The 15,570-nt window shown below is 35.9% G+C and overlaps 1 protein-coding gene across 1 annotated transcript in view; it reads left to right on the top strand.

The window, feature by feature from the left end:
- Positions 1–7,942: 7,942 nt before the first annotated feature.
- The window catches only part of mmp15b (matrix metallopeptidase 15b), a 57,937-nt gene continuing 50,309 nt past the window's right edge, over positions 7,943–15,570 (top strand). The window contains exon 1 of the mRNA XM_049465483.1: positions 7,943–8,858. Coding sequence (XP_049321440.1) covers positions 8,736–8,858 — 123 coding nt within the window. The 5' untranslated portion in view covers positions 7,943–8,735. The remainder of the gene's footprint in view (positions 8,859–15,570) is intronic.

The following is a 15,570-nucleotide window of genomic DNA, read 5'->3' as shown; positions in this document are numbered from 1 at the left end:
ATAAATGTAAGGCAGTAAATGCAGGGACAATCAAACAATAAATTACAATGAATAGGAAAACAGAAAAAAATATATAGAAATAAGTGAGTTTAAATGACAAAAAAAGATATGTTTTATGTCATGACATCAAAACCACTAACTTGTTTGCACTCTACACTCAATCAGTTTCTCTACATAAGATGTCAGCAGCACTGCTCTCTGTAATTTACCCATAATCAGTGTCAAATAATAATAGCTGCTCTGTAGTGGTCTCTCCTTTGGGGTCCTCAATATAGTATAAAAAGAAAAAAAAAAGCCTTCAGTCTGTAATTATAGAACTACAATGTAATTTTGTTGAATATGTGGAATTTTAGATAATATATTGATTTGTAAATAAACAGATTTCTTTGATTACCGCGTGCACTAATCATTTCAGCAGCCAGCAGAAAGAGGATCCCTACAATAAGGATCTCCTTCCTCATTTTGGATTCAAACTGAGAAAAAACAGAATAAAAAAAGAAAACAGTCAATAAAACACAAAAACATTTTATCTTTTTATTTATTAAAAAGTTTAATGTTAAAAAATGTAAAAAAAAAAAAATTACAAATGTTGAATGTATAAAAATGTAAAAACAAAAGTTATAAAAAGGTGAAAAAATGTAAAGAAACGTATAAGAATATGTTTAACAAAATGTAAAATGTTAAAAAAAAAGTTAAAATGTTAAAAATGTTTTTTTTTTTTCAGTTTTTTAGTACCTGTATTAAACAGCAATCAGATGACCCAGTTGTTAATGCGAGGAAAGCAATATTTTAAAAATGTAAAAAAAAAAAAAGTTTATTGTTAAAAAATGTAAAAAAAACAAAAATACAAATGTTGAATGTATAAAAATGTGAAAAAAACTGTTAAAAAATTAAAGAATGTTAAATGTAAAAAAGTGTTAAAAATGTAAATAATGTTTTTTTTCAGTCTTTTAGTACCTGCATTAAACAGCAATCAGGTGACCCAGTTGTTCAGTGCAGGGAAAACAATATTTTAGTCTTTTTATAAGTTAGTTTGATTAGATGTTATAATGCATCTGCATCTTACTTTATGCAAAATCAGATGTTTCTTTTGATTAATGTGTGCATAAAAAACATATCAGAATCAGAAGCCTGAAGGATGCTCACCAGTAAGGGTACTAATGAAGTGTGAAGTTCATTTACACCATAAGATATAAAAAAAAAGAAAGAAAGAAAAAAAAAAAAAAAAAAAAAAAAAAATATATATATATATATATATATATATATATATTAAGTAAATTGATATTTTATTATTTTAATACTTTTATTAATTCTCTCAAATTGTAATTTATTACATTCAAATAATGAGAAAATGCCTCAAATTAATGACATTTTACATATAAATAATGAGACAGTAGTTAATTTATTTTGTGGTGAGAATGTTATTTCACAGGGAACAGTGCACATTTTATTTTAAGGTAGTTTTACTTGTTGGACGCTCAGCTAGCCAGTGCAAGCGCACAGACACATTTTGGGAGTGTGCCTTTAATGTAAAATAATGTATTGTGTTAAACATATAGATGCTGTATAGTAAAGGAAAACTCATTAGTCAACTTGTGTTTAAAGCAAGTTTTTATTCAACCTGAACTCATAATTAAGGTAATTAATTATTAATAAACAAATCTCCTTTACAAAAAGTAATTTACAGCCTCTTGGTTCTAGCTTTTTATGATCAGTATCAAACTAATTAATGACATTCTTTTAAACGATTATTGAACCGATTGTAACACTGGGGTTTTTATAACTGAAATGATCTGGAGTGAGTTTCCTGCAAGAGATCAATCCTCAATCCTTAGAAACAGCGCACTCAATCAGACCAAAAACAATAATTCAACTACACAATACATAATACACAATACAGTAAATACACACTATTTAAAAAAACTCAGAAATGTGCAGTAATCAGTATCATTATACATATTCTGAATAACTCAAAAAACAAACGGACGTACTGTAAACTGTAAACACGTATGTATTGCCCTTTAATTCTTATTTTTTTGCATGTTTGTCACTATTAAGTGTTTAGGATCATGAAAGAAATTTAAATATTAGTCAAAGACAACATAAGGAAACACAACACTCAGTATTTGAACAAAGGTTTTTTTTATTAAGGGAGAACTTGCAATAAGTCTTTCACAGCACTGTTGAGGAAATTTGGTCCACTCTTCTTTAGAGAATTGCTGTAATTCCTCCAAATTGGAAGGTTATATATATATATATATATATATATATATATATATATATATATATATATATATATATATATATACAGGGGTTGGACAATGAAACTGACAGTGGTGACAGACAGTTCTGGTGGAAACAGGAGAGTTAAGGTGCACATTGAATTCTGCGTGATTTGATCAGCCGTGGTTTTATGTTTTTTGGATACAATCCGGGTTAGCACCCGAACATCCCTTTCAGACAGCTTCCTCTTACAGCGTCCACAGTTAATCCTGTTGGATGTGGTTGGTCTTTCTTGGTGGTATTCTGACATTAACCTGGATACCGTGGCTCTTGATACATCACAAAGACTTGCTGTCTTGGTCACAGATGCGCCAACAAGACGTGCACCAACAATTTGTCCTCTTTTGAACTCTGGTATGTCACCCATAATGTTGTGGGCATTGCAATATTTTTAGTAAAACTGTGCTCTTACCCTGCTAACTGAACCTTCACACTCTGCTCTTACTGGTGCAATGTGCAATTAATGAAGATTGGCCACCAGGCTGTATATATATATATATATATATATGTATGCTGACACTGTTTGACGGGTTCTATTAGGGGTCTTTCTCTGAAACTGCACACTCAAAGATATGTATATCTTCTTGCTCAGTTGTGTATTTGAGCCTCCCACTCCTTTTTCTGTCCATGTTAGAGCCAGTTTGTGTCACTCTTTGAAGGGAGTAGTTAACAGCATGGAGAAATTTTTTCAGTTTCTTGAAAATATTTATACATATAAATCCTATTGAGATGTTGAGGCATGACCTTAAAAAGGTGGTTCATGCAAGAAAACCTTCCAATTTGGAGGAATTACAGCAATTCTCTAAAGAAGAGTGGACCAGCGCTGTGAAAGACTTATTGCAAGTTCTCCCTTAATAATAAAAACCTTCATTCAAATACTGAGTGTTGTGTTTACTTATGTTGTCTTTGACTAATATCTACATTTCTTTCATGATCCTAAACACTTAATAGTGACAAACATGCAAAAAAAAAAATGAATTAACGGGAAACACATACGTGTTTACAGTTTACAGTACGTCTGTTTGTTTTTTGAGTTATTCAGAATATGTATAATGATACTGATTACTGCACATTTCTGAGTTTTTTTTAAATAGTGTGTATTTATTGTATTGTGTATTATGTATCGTGTAGTTGAATTATTGTTTTTGGTCTGATTGAGCGCGCTGTTTCTAAGGATTGAGGATTGATCTCTTGCAGGAAACTCACTCCAGATCATTTCAGTTATAAAAACCATTGGTTTAATTATCCAGTACTCACAGAGCAAGTTCATATGGTACTTTAGTTATGTAAGAGTGTATGTAAATACTCTTTAATTAGCAATCAATCTTCAGTATGAGTTAACAATGTTCTTAGCATTACGAAACCTTTGGGAAACACACCCCAGTATAATCAAAAGTTGTGTTTAATTTTGTTTTATTTTAAAATAAGAAAATTATTTAGAGTATGTAAACTTAAATTATCCACATCTAGATGTTAGTGCAATTTAATAATAAAAATGTAATTAATAAACTCACCTTTAAGGAGTCCAGAAGTGGTGTGCCTGTAAGGGATTATTTTCAGGATCATATAAATAGAGGGCACAGAAAATGCCAAATGATGTTTGACACATTTAGAAAACAGATCCAGTTTTTAATGTTAGATGTTTTTCTTTCTTTCTCAATCAGCTTTGCAATTCAAATTATATGTAGGTTATTCAAAATCTCAAAGGCACACGTCACACCTATAAGCCCTGAAGCTGCACAGAGACGTCCTGAGCTCGGCTGCATGCTAACACTTCCAAAGAAGAAAATATATCTAGGTTATATGCAAAATAATCAGCAGGAAATGGTTCCATTGACAGAGACAAATATAGACTGTAAAAGAGCACAGAAAAGCGTAGAGTAACCTGATGACAGCAATAAGTTAGTTAGTTGCTGCAATAAATATTACAGTATATTGTAATACTGTGCATTCAATCACAGTCCCTACAATATATTTTATTACAGCAACTTAATAGCTAATTGCTGGCTGTAAGTTACTGCACATTTCACAGTGTTCCTACATACATTAACATAAAATCATAGTACAAAATCAACTGTACTCACAGTTTATAATGCTCTGTGCCTAGTATTAATTACAATTAGAATATGTATCAGCTTTAATTCAGTATACAGCTCTGGAAAAAATAAGAGAGCACTTAAAAATTATGAGTTTCTTTGATTTTACCTAATAAAAACCTCTGGAATATAATTAAGAAAAGAATTGATGATTACAAGCCATCAAACCAAACTGAACTGCTTGATTTTTTGAACCAGGAGTGTCATAAAGTTATCCAAAAGCAGTGTGTAAGAGGAGTGGAGGAGAACAGGGTTATTTCACCTACTGATTTCTGAACTCTTAAAACTTTATGAATATGAACTTGTTTTCTTTGCATTATTTAAGGTCGGAAGGTCTTTTTTTTGTTATTTCAGCCATTTCTCATTTTCTGCAAATAAATGCTCTAAATGACAATATTTTTATTTGGAATTTGGGAGAAATGTTGTCTGTAGTTTATAGAATAAAACAACAGTGTTCATTTTACTTAAATATAAACCTATAAATAGCAAAATCAGAAAACAAAAACAGAAACTGAAGTGGTCTCTTTTTTTTCCAGAGCTGTATATTAAATTTAACATTGTATTACATATTTCATTTTACATGTTTGTCTTCGCTATAGCCTCATACATACAGTATCTGGTTATTTGTAAAAGAGAAAAATATAAAAAAGTGTACAACTGTAACACAACCACCAGGTGGCGCTCTGACACTAGCAGACACTAGTGTTGCTTCCAGTAGAGGTCCTTCACACACAGCTGCTGAACACTGTGCTGAAGTCAAACCAAGCTGAACGGCTTGTATTTGTGCACCAGGAGTGGCATAAAGTTATCCAAAAGCAGTGTGTAAGACTGGTGGAGGAGAACATGCCAAGATGCATGAAAACTGTGTTTAAAAAAAACAGGATTATTCCACCAAATATTGATTTCTGAACTCTTAAAACTTTATGAATATAAACTTGTTTTCTTTGCATTATTTGAGGTCTGAAAGCTCTGCATCAATTTTTATTTTACTCAAACATGTACCTGAAACTGAAGTTTCATTTTTGCTCTTAAATGGGGAGCTGTTGACTTGCAGCTTCTGAGGCTGGTAACTCTGATGAACTTATCCTGTACAACAGAGGGAACTCTTGCTCTTCCTTTCCTGGGGCAGTCCTGATGAGAGCCAGTTTCATCCTATTGTTTTTGGTGGTCTTTACAGTGATTGCACTTGAGGATACTTTTAAAGTTCTTGATTTTTTTAAATTGACTGATCTTCATTCCTTAAAGTATTTTTATTTATTTAGTTGAGTAGTTCTCGCTTCTCATAATATGGATTAAAACATTACTCAAATAGAGTTATTCACTGTATACCTGTAACTCTACCGCTTCACAACTTTACAACTGATGCTCTCAAACACTTTATTAAGAGACAAGAAATTAAAGTAATTAACTCTTGATGAGTTCAGCACAGCTGTTAACTGAAAGCCTGAATTCCAGGTGACTCTACCTCAAAAAGCCTCATCAATTCCATGTGTTTTCTTCATAATTTGGATGAGTTCGGTATTAATCTACAATACAGAACATTTTAACATAATAATAAAAAAAAACTTTTTTAAGGAGATTTAAGGTGTGTTCAAACATTTTATCACATTTATATTAAAAGTAGTGGTTTTACATCACTGTGTTCATTAAAACTCTAAATAAAAAATCTACAAAGATCTTCTTTTGGGACTCCACTATTGTTTATTGTTCTCATCATATTGGTTTGGTTTCATTTAGGAGAAATCTATATATTTTTTATTTTTTACTGTATAAATATACTTACCTGTATATGCATGAATGAGAACTGAAGCTTTTTCTGTGTAAACTCTCTTATAATTAGCTTACTCATGAGAGAATGATTTTACATAATGTAATTAGATGCCTAAAACTTTTGTACAGGAATAATTCACATATACCTCTGTGTGTGTGTGTGTGTGTGTGTGTGTGTACCTGCTTGGGTCAATGTTTATGAAAGGACTTAACACATTCATGCTGACATCCGTTAAGCTTCTCTCAATCTGTCGACGCTCTCATCTCCTGTTTTCACAAAACTCTGTCAACAGTCTGAGTGTTTGGCCCCACCCTCTCACCTGGCCAGTTAAAACCAAGGACAGCTCATATAACTGTTTAGACCTGCCTCTCTGAAAATAGCATCTCTGATTGATTTAAGATGAACCTGCAGAGCTGCAGTGGAACCTCTCAATACATAACCAATGTATCTGTAACCGAGTAACTATAACTGGAATAACTCTAACAGAGCAACAATTTTTATCCAGTTGATCGCATAATAAGCCTTAACAAATATCTGTGCAACAATACATTTTTAGCTGAGGCAGCAAAAATGTGGTACCAATTATTTTTAGGTAAAGGTAAAATATTTTTACAGTGTTACATAGTTACTGTAACTATGTAACTGCGACTAAATAACTGTAACCTAGTAACTGTAATCAAAACAGTTATACCTTGTCAGGGTACCTATATTAGAGTAACTGTAACAGGGTACCTATATTAGAGTAACTGTAACAAAGTAACTGTAACAGGGAACCGTTACAGTGTAATTGTATTAGAGTAACAGTATCAGTGTAACAGTGTTATAGCAACTCTGAGTGTAACTATGCTACGCACTAAATGTAACAGGTTAACAGCATTAGAGTAACTGTGACAATGTATTTGTATTAGAATAACAGCCTTAGAGTTACTGTTACAGTGTAACTGTATTAGATTAACTCTAAGAGTGTAACTATTCTATGCTCTAAATGTAACAGAGTAACAGCCTAAAAGTTACTGTTACAGTGTAACTGTATTAGAGTAACAGCCTTAGAGTTACTGTGACAATGTAACTATATTAGAGTAACAGTCTAGAGGTTTATTCAGCCTTAGAGTTACTGATACAGTGTAACTGTATTAGAGTAACAGCCTTAGAGTTACTGTGACAATGTAACTATATTACAGTAACAGCCTTAGAGTTACTGTTACAGTGTAACTGTATTAGAGTAACAGCCTTAGAGTTACTGTTACAGTGTAACTGTATTAGAGTAACAGCCTTAGAGTTACTGTGACAATGTAACTATATTAGAGTAACAGCCTAGAAGTTTATTCAGCCTTAGAGTTACTGATACAGTGTAGCTGTATTAGAGTAACAGCCTTAGAGTTACTGTTACAGTGTAACCATGATGTGTTAGAGTAACTGTTTGAGCAACTGTTTTAAAGTAACAGTGTAACTGTATTAGAATAATGGTAACAAAAGTAACTGTAACAGAAATAACTATGATATAACTACTTAATTTACACCCCAATCCCTGTTTATAAGATTGAAACACTTCTTTATATGGTTGTATTGTATTGGCTGCGCGCGCTGTGCTCCTGCAGTGTGAGTCTGGGTTTATTCAGTAGATGAAATTATCTCAGTGTGTCTCAGGCTGTGGGTGAAGCTCGAGCTCTGTGTGAGCGGGGTCTGCGCGTGGTCTGAGCTGAGCTGGGGGGTGGGGGCTGGTGGGGTTATTTTCCTGACCCACATCCGCCGCCCCTCCTCCTCCTCCTCCTCCTCCTCCTCCTGCAGGGCTTTGTGACAGAGCGCTGGGAGCGGAGCGGAGCGCAGCGCGGCGCTACTTTTGCGCACAAGCTCGCGAGAGGCAGAGGGGAGCGCCGGCTGTCACTCGTCCTGCCACGCGCTGCCTATGACACCGGGCTCGAGCTGAGGGGCTGGAGGAAGGCAGGAAGGGAAGCGTGACTTCTAAACGGAGGAGGAGAGGAGAGGGTCACGGGAGAGGCTGTGGGCTGGAGGAGTAAGGTAACCCCCTCGTGTCGTCGCTGTTGTGCGCGGTTCCTAATAGGTTCCTCGTGGCCATGGCGTAACGGGACGCTCCCGTGGAGTAGGTTGGTTCTCCGCGCGCGTTTCGTGAAGGTGGGAGGGGAGGGGAGTCGTAAACACAGCGTAGACACACCCGTGGGCTATGATACCCAACAGCAAGCCAACTTGGACCTCGTTGAGTTTTGGTACAACCCCTCAGAACTTTGGCTACTACGTAGGGCGCGCGGTGGCTGAGGCAGTGTGAGTGACAGCTCGCATGGAAGAAGGACCTTGGAGAAGAGCAGGAGGCTCGAGAGGACTTGAGAGGCAATGAGAGGACAGTTCCACTTGGGAAGATCCGTAAGATAGCTACAGCAGACTTGAGTTTAGTTTGGTTTGGTGCAGTTGGGTTTGAAGGCACCTGCAGCCACTTGAGTTGCAAAGGAGCTTCCTCGCCTGCTTCCTCGCCTGGTTCCTTGCTTGAGAGTTGAACACTTACAAGGGGGGTCCCTCTACTGAGTCCTCCAAATCCTCCACGGTGCTGAGCCTTCTTGGCACAGCAGAAGATGGCATCGTCCTGGCATGACTGGCCCACCAGGCTGTGGAGATGGACCCTGGTTCCCTCACTTCTGGTGCTCCTTCTTGGTGGGATGAAGACTTCTGGAGATGGAGAAAGCTTCAATGCAGAGGTAACTTGCTTCTGTCAGGGTTTAAACACATTGACAACAAACACATATGGCAGTTTTTAATAATATCTTCCGACATATTATAATTTTTAACTTTTTAAAAGTTGCGTTTGATCATTTTTAATGAATTATAAATAATCTACATTCATTTTAGCAAATGTTTGAGTTCAGTTTATGTTTACTATAAGAATCTGGGCTGGAAAGAACTTGGTGATATGATTTATGTCACATTAAAAGTGTTACAATTCAGTATAATGTGATATATTGCAATATAAAATGCAATACTTTAAAAAAAACTAGAGCTTAAGATTTTACTTTTTACAATTTGTGTTTGATATGTTTTAACAAATTATACATAATCTACATTCATTTTAGCAAATGTTTAAGTTCAGTTTATGTTTACTATACGAATCTGGGCTGGAAAAACTTGGTGATACGATTTATGTCACATTAAAAGTGTTACAATTCGGTATGATATATTTTGCGATATATGATGCAATACTGTGAGCTGTAAGTTTTTAAAAACACAATTTTAGTAAGAAAACTATTAGAAAGCTTGAATGTAGGTAAATTACTTCTGTCAGGGTTTAGACACATGGCCAACACACACGTATTGCAGTTTTTTAGTAATTTCTTCGAACATATTATAAGATTTTACATTTCACAATTTGTGTTTGATAAATTTCTAATGAATTATAAATACACATTAACATTAGCAAATATTTGAGCTCAGTTTATGTTTCCTATAAGAATCTAGACTGGAGAGAACCTAAGGGTTGAGATGTATGTCACACTAAATGTGTTACAATTGCAAAATATAATGGAATAATCTACATTTTTAAGAACAATTTTAGTAAAAAACAAAAAACGATCATAGTATAGACAAATGGGCACAAAAGGGCACAATGCTGCTGTTTAGTGGTCAGAGTTTAAACACAACACAAAATGAACCACTGTCTGCCACAGGGATACATTGTATATCTAGGCAAATCAAAATATTCTGTTTATAATTGCAAAAAAAGGAAATAAGTGAGTCAAAAAACTGAATAATTAATGTAAAATAATGCTATTTTCTTTGAAAAGCAAGATAAATAATTGATATTAGGCTGTGTAATTTATGCAATGGTGAAAAAAGTAGAAATATTAATTTATATCTTCTAAAAACATGTCTGGATTTCAATTTTTGCCCAGTTGTTTTCGAAAAATTGTCCACCAATCTTTAGCAAGTGAATAATTAATAAAAAAAATGATACTATACTGTAAAGAATTGATACAATATTGCAAAACTTCAATTTATTGATACTTTCTTACACTACTAGTTGTTGCATACGTCTAATAAATAAAACAATAGAGATGCAAACTAGCTACCTGGAATTACGTGGTACAACAATAATAGTTTGCGTGTTTGTTTGTGTGTATGTGTGTGTGTGTGTGTGTGTGTGTGTGTGAGAGAGAATGGGAGATAAGAGGTAGTGGACTTTGTCCCCAGCTGCACCCTTTCAGGCCTGTGCTGTTGACTACACTGTTTTTGAGCCAGCAGGTCTTGGTGTAAATAAGAGCTCAGCTCACTGTTTTCACTATTGTGGTTCGTGCTCAGGTTCAAGTGAGTCTCAGACTTGTGTTCACTCCTTTTAAACTGAAAAGGTCCCTCCTCTTCTTTATACACTCCTCCACACACTCCTCCACACCCCCAACCGTACACTGTTCAACATATAAAGGTGATTCAAACAGTCATTTGAGTTTGAATCCATTGGAGAAGAACAAGAGATTATAAAGAAACTTTTTAAGGTCTGAACGTTATTTTTCAGTTGATATAACAGTTCTTTAGTAATTTAAAGGTTTTTCACACTTGTTGATGGTTCAGTATGAAAACAAAAGTGTGTGTTTTTTTTTTTAATGGCATCACTCAAAGATCCCTCATTGGAGGCACCTTTACCTTTTAACGCTGTAGAAAAGACATTCATGAGATTCTGGACAATAGTGTGAACATATATTATGGTACAGTGATCAAATTCCACTTTCTCTTAGGACTGGACAATAATTTATTCATAATATCAAAATAAATATTGATAGTGTTAAGATTTTTTAAACACATATATTAATATATTAGTTCACAAAATTTAAAAAAGGCCACAATATATCATATCATTATCGTCATCACAGTGTGTACATATTCTGTAATTACATCATTGGATGTGCATTGTCTTGTAAATTGCAAATAAATATATCAATTAGCTGCTTCATACAAAAGGAAAATAAACATCTTTCTCACATTACACCATGACGTATCTACCAGAGGAAGAATATATCTGTAAAACATCATTTATCTTACCCTAATGCAGTTATTAATATCATTTGCTTCTCAGGAACTGTGTTTTAAAATATTGCTGTCACTGACTGATGCTCATCACTCAAATAACTCAAATGGATAATTTAGGTCACCTTGCCATGAGCATGCTGGCCAGTGTTCAATCTCACTAACAAGATAGCACCTCATAACGTATACAGGTATGGACATTCCCAAGCTTTCCCCTGTTTTGACACTTCATGATCACTTCACACACACTTTACACACTGCTGTCCCATGACTTGATATATACAGCTCTGGAATAAATTGAGAGACCACTTCAGTTTGAAAATGAACATTGTTGTTTTATTCTATAAACTACAGACAACATTTCTTTCAAATTCCAAATAAAAATATTGTCATTTAAAGAATTTATTTGCAGAAAATGTGAAATGGCTGAAATAACAAAAAGATGCAGAGCTTTCAGACCTCAAATAATGCAAAGAAAACAAGTTCATATTCATAAAGTTTCAACAGTTAAGAAATCAATATTTGGTGGAATAACCCTGTTTTTAATCACAGTTTTTTTATGCATCTTGCCATGTTCTCCTCCACCAGTCTTACACACTGCTTTTGTAAGATAACTTCATGCCACTCCTGGTGCAAAAATCAAGAAGTTCAGCTTGGTTTGATGTCTTGTGATCATCCATCATTCTCTTGATTATACTCCAGAGTTTTTCAATTTGGTCAAATCAAAGAAACTCATCATTTTTACGTGTTCTCTTATTTTTTCCAGAGCTGAGTGTATATATAGCATTATATCGCATTGAGAAAAGTTAGCACATCGATAATGGAAGCAAGTCTTTAATGGAAATGAATTGTAACATGTTTTGGACTCTCACAGTGACCACATGTTGACCACAGGAAGGATTTTAGGTTGTAGGTGTGCGTTGCTCATGGTGTGGTTGATGTATGATGAAGCATGGGTTTGTTCATGGTATACCACCCTGGGCATAAGAGGCCTGCTGTGGTCGGCTCCCTGTCATTAGTGGCCTGGCGCGGCCGACGAGAATACACAAGCCAGTCTCTCCAAACTCCCACGAGTGTGCAGACGGCCCGGTCCAAAAGGGTCAGTTACAGTCAGAAAAAACTCGTAAAACTCTCAGAAAATTGCAGAAATATCTCAATTTCTTTACTTCTTATGACGGTCAGCTTCCTGCCCATTGGCCTATAGGTTGGCAGTCTTTTACTATAATGCCGAAACGTGTTTTGGTTCATTATAAATACATACATATGATGAAAGATGACCCAAATAGTAGCTTGCATCATCATTTAGCACTGGACCTTTGTAATTTCCCCCCACTCAGGACATGCCTTGTATGGCTGAACTTCCTGCAGCCTGCACAGGAAATTTGGCAGTGTTAAAACAACACTTATTAGTGTTAAACTTTACACTCTCAGTGTTAATTTAACACTAACAGTGTTGATTTAACACTGCCAAATTTCCTGTGTGGAGGCTATGTCATATCTGTAGGGTGATTGGGGGATTTTTGTTGTCTTCAGAGGAAGTGGCAGGACTTGTTGTTCTCAGTCGTGTGGGTGAATCTGTTTGTGTTTAGATTTTTATAAAATATGAAGATGTCTGGGCTGCTTCCACGCCTGACCCGACCACTGCATCCGCCAGCCAGCCTACTACCATTGTAGAGGACTGATCTGAGCCACTCCAGACTTGCACTTAGGTGCACCCTTTGCTGTTCATTTAGATCACCGCAATTACATGTTAAGTATTACTCTCAGTGAAAATGCATTTCTGGACTCTCTATTTTCAGCACCTGTGTATCTCTGTGTCTCTGACCCTGGAAAAGTTTCACTGAGCTTTTAGAAAAATACAGAGGCCCTGAAGGGACATCGTCTCATTTATTTTAGGTTACAAAATAGTGATCTTAATGGTGAGCCCCAGATACTAAGCAGTGAGCACCATATACTAAATAGTAAAGCACCACATACAAAGCAAAATGTACTAATAGATGATCACAGATATGAAGTTATGAGCATCAGATACAAATGGTAAGCTCCACATATAAAGTGGTGAGCACCACATACTAAATGGTGAACACCACATACTAAGTGGGGAGTGGCACATTCAAAGCAAATTATACTATGAGGTGATCACCTGATACTAATGGTGAGCCCCAGGAACTTATGGTGAACACCAGATATTAAGTGGTCAACACTACATTGTAAGTGGTGAGCACCACATACTAATGGAGAACAGAAGATACTAATGGTAAGCATCAGATACTAGTGGTGAGCACCGCATACTAAGCACTACATACTAAGTGGTGAGCACGACATACTAACTGGTGAGCACCACATACTGAGTGGTGAGCACCAGATACTAATGGTGAGACCAACATATCAATTAGTAAGCACCAGATACTATTGGTGAGCCCCAGATACTAATGGTGAACACCAGATATTAGGTGGTCAGCACTACATACTGAGTGGTGAGCACCACATACTAATGGAGAACAGAAGATACTAATATTAAGCATCAGATGCTAGTGGTGAGCATCACATACTGAGTGGTGAGTACCACATACTAAGTGGTGAGCACCAGATACTAATGGTGAGACCAACATATCAATTAGTGAGCACCAGATACTAATGGTGAGCCCCAGATACTAATGGTGAACACCAGCTATTAAGTGGTCAGCACTACATACTGATTGGTGAGCACCACTTACTAATGGAGAACATCAAATACTAATAGTAAGCATCAGATGCTAGTGGTGAGCATCACATACTGAGTGGTGAGTACCACATACTAAGTGGTGAGCACCAGATACTAATGGTGAGACCAACATATCAATTAGTGAGCACCAGATACTATTGGTGAGCCCCGGATACTAATGATGAACACCAGCTATTAAGTGGTCAGCACTACATACTGATTGGTGAGCACCACTTACTAATGGAGAACATCAAATACTAATGGTAAGCATCAGATGCTAGTAGTGAGCACCACCTAATAAATGGTAAACACCACAAACTAAGCACCAGATCCTAAGTGGTGAGCACCACAAAATAGTGAACACCACATACAAAGCAAAAGGTACTATGTGGTGATCACCAGATCCTAAGTGATGAACATCACATACTAAATGGTGAGCACCAGAAGCTAAATGGTGAGCATCACATACTAAACACCAGGTACTAAGTGGTGAGCACCAGATACCATTGTTACCGCAAGATACCACTAGATCAAAGGTTTCTTGTCCTCCATCACTCATTCTGAAAGACTGGGGTCATGGTATGGGGTTTTATTTGTTAAAGGCCAGTAATATTTTAAAACGCATGCGATGTATTACTGCAGGACACCATTAGGAACCTCTACAGCTCTAAGCTGAGAATTCTGACAATGTTTTCTAACACATGCATGTATGTTTAACTCAATAAATAGGACCAAGAGTTTTAATATCAGTCAGAATTGTAAGTAATTTATTATTCCTGGTAACCTTTATCTTTCTTCTGATTAGAACCACAGTCTGACACTTTCCTCTGGATGCATCTCTTTTATTGCAGCTTGATAAGAGTTTATTAAAAAGTTAAATTTGTAAAGGTTGCAGTTTCTCACAGCAATGCGTAACGTCAGCAGTGATGAAGGAGACGAGCCAGTACTCGTCTGAGTGTTACACTGCATTCTGAAGTCGTGTGCAGTTGTGTTGGAGGAGCATACCTGTCTTTAGCATTGTGTTTCAGGTACTTTAGGATTAGCTCATGTCACAAGGGGTCTTACCGGAGAGCCCTGTTTACTAAAGACCTCTATTATCATGCATTTGGCTCTACTTACTAAACAAACATTCTCCGGAGCCGGACTGGTTCTCTTGACAATACCTGACAGGTTAGGCTTTCAGATGGGGCTGTAGTCTCTGCAGGTTAAGCTCCTTTGGATTGGGTTATTAGACAAATAAAAAGGTGTGGCTGGAAGAGACTTTGCTCTTTTGTAAGGGCGTAAATCAATTCAGTTATTTTACGATAACTTAGCAAGTTTACAATTCTTCTTTTAAATCAAAATTATTTTATTTATTGAAAGAATGATAAGGTCTGCTCTGATTTGTGGCAGGTTTATTTAACTTTAAAGGCTCAAAGAAACTGTATAGCATAGCGTAGCATAATATAGCACTGTAACAAGTGCATTGTTATTACTGTGTGTAATTATTCCAGACGTTTTTCTGATAGTGTCGCTGTCCTTGGCAGTCTGTGATTAGCTATGTGAAGCATTTGAGCTAGATGGCTTGGAACGCTTTATCTCAGCTCCTTCTAGCTTCTTCTCATGTCTCATTGTTCATCTGGCTTTTAGGGTTATGAAACAGCCTTGAGTTTTGTAATTGGCCTGTTTTAAAGATTCAAACTAGGGCTGCACGA

This window comes from Astyanax mexicanus, chromosome 16 (assembly GCF_023375975.1).
Source record: "Astyanax mexicanus isolate ESR-SI-001 chromosome 16, AstMex3_surface, whole genome shotgun sequence".
NCBI classification, from domain to species: domain Eukaryota; kingdom Metazoa; phylum Chordata; class Actinopteri; order Characiformes; family Acestrorhamphidae; genus Astyanax; species Astyanax mexicanus.
The sequence above is the reverse complement of the archived record's forward strand: the minus strand, read 5'-3'. Positions and strand labels throughout refer to the sequence as shown.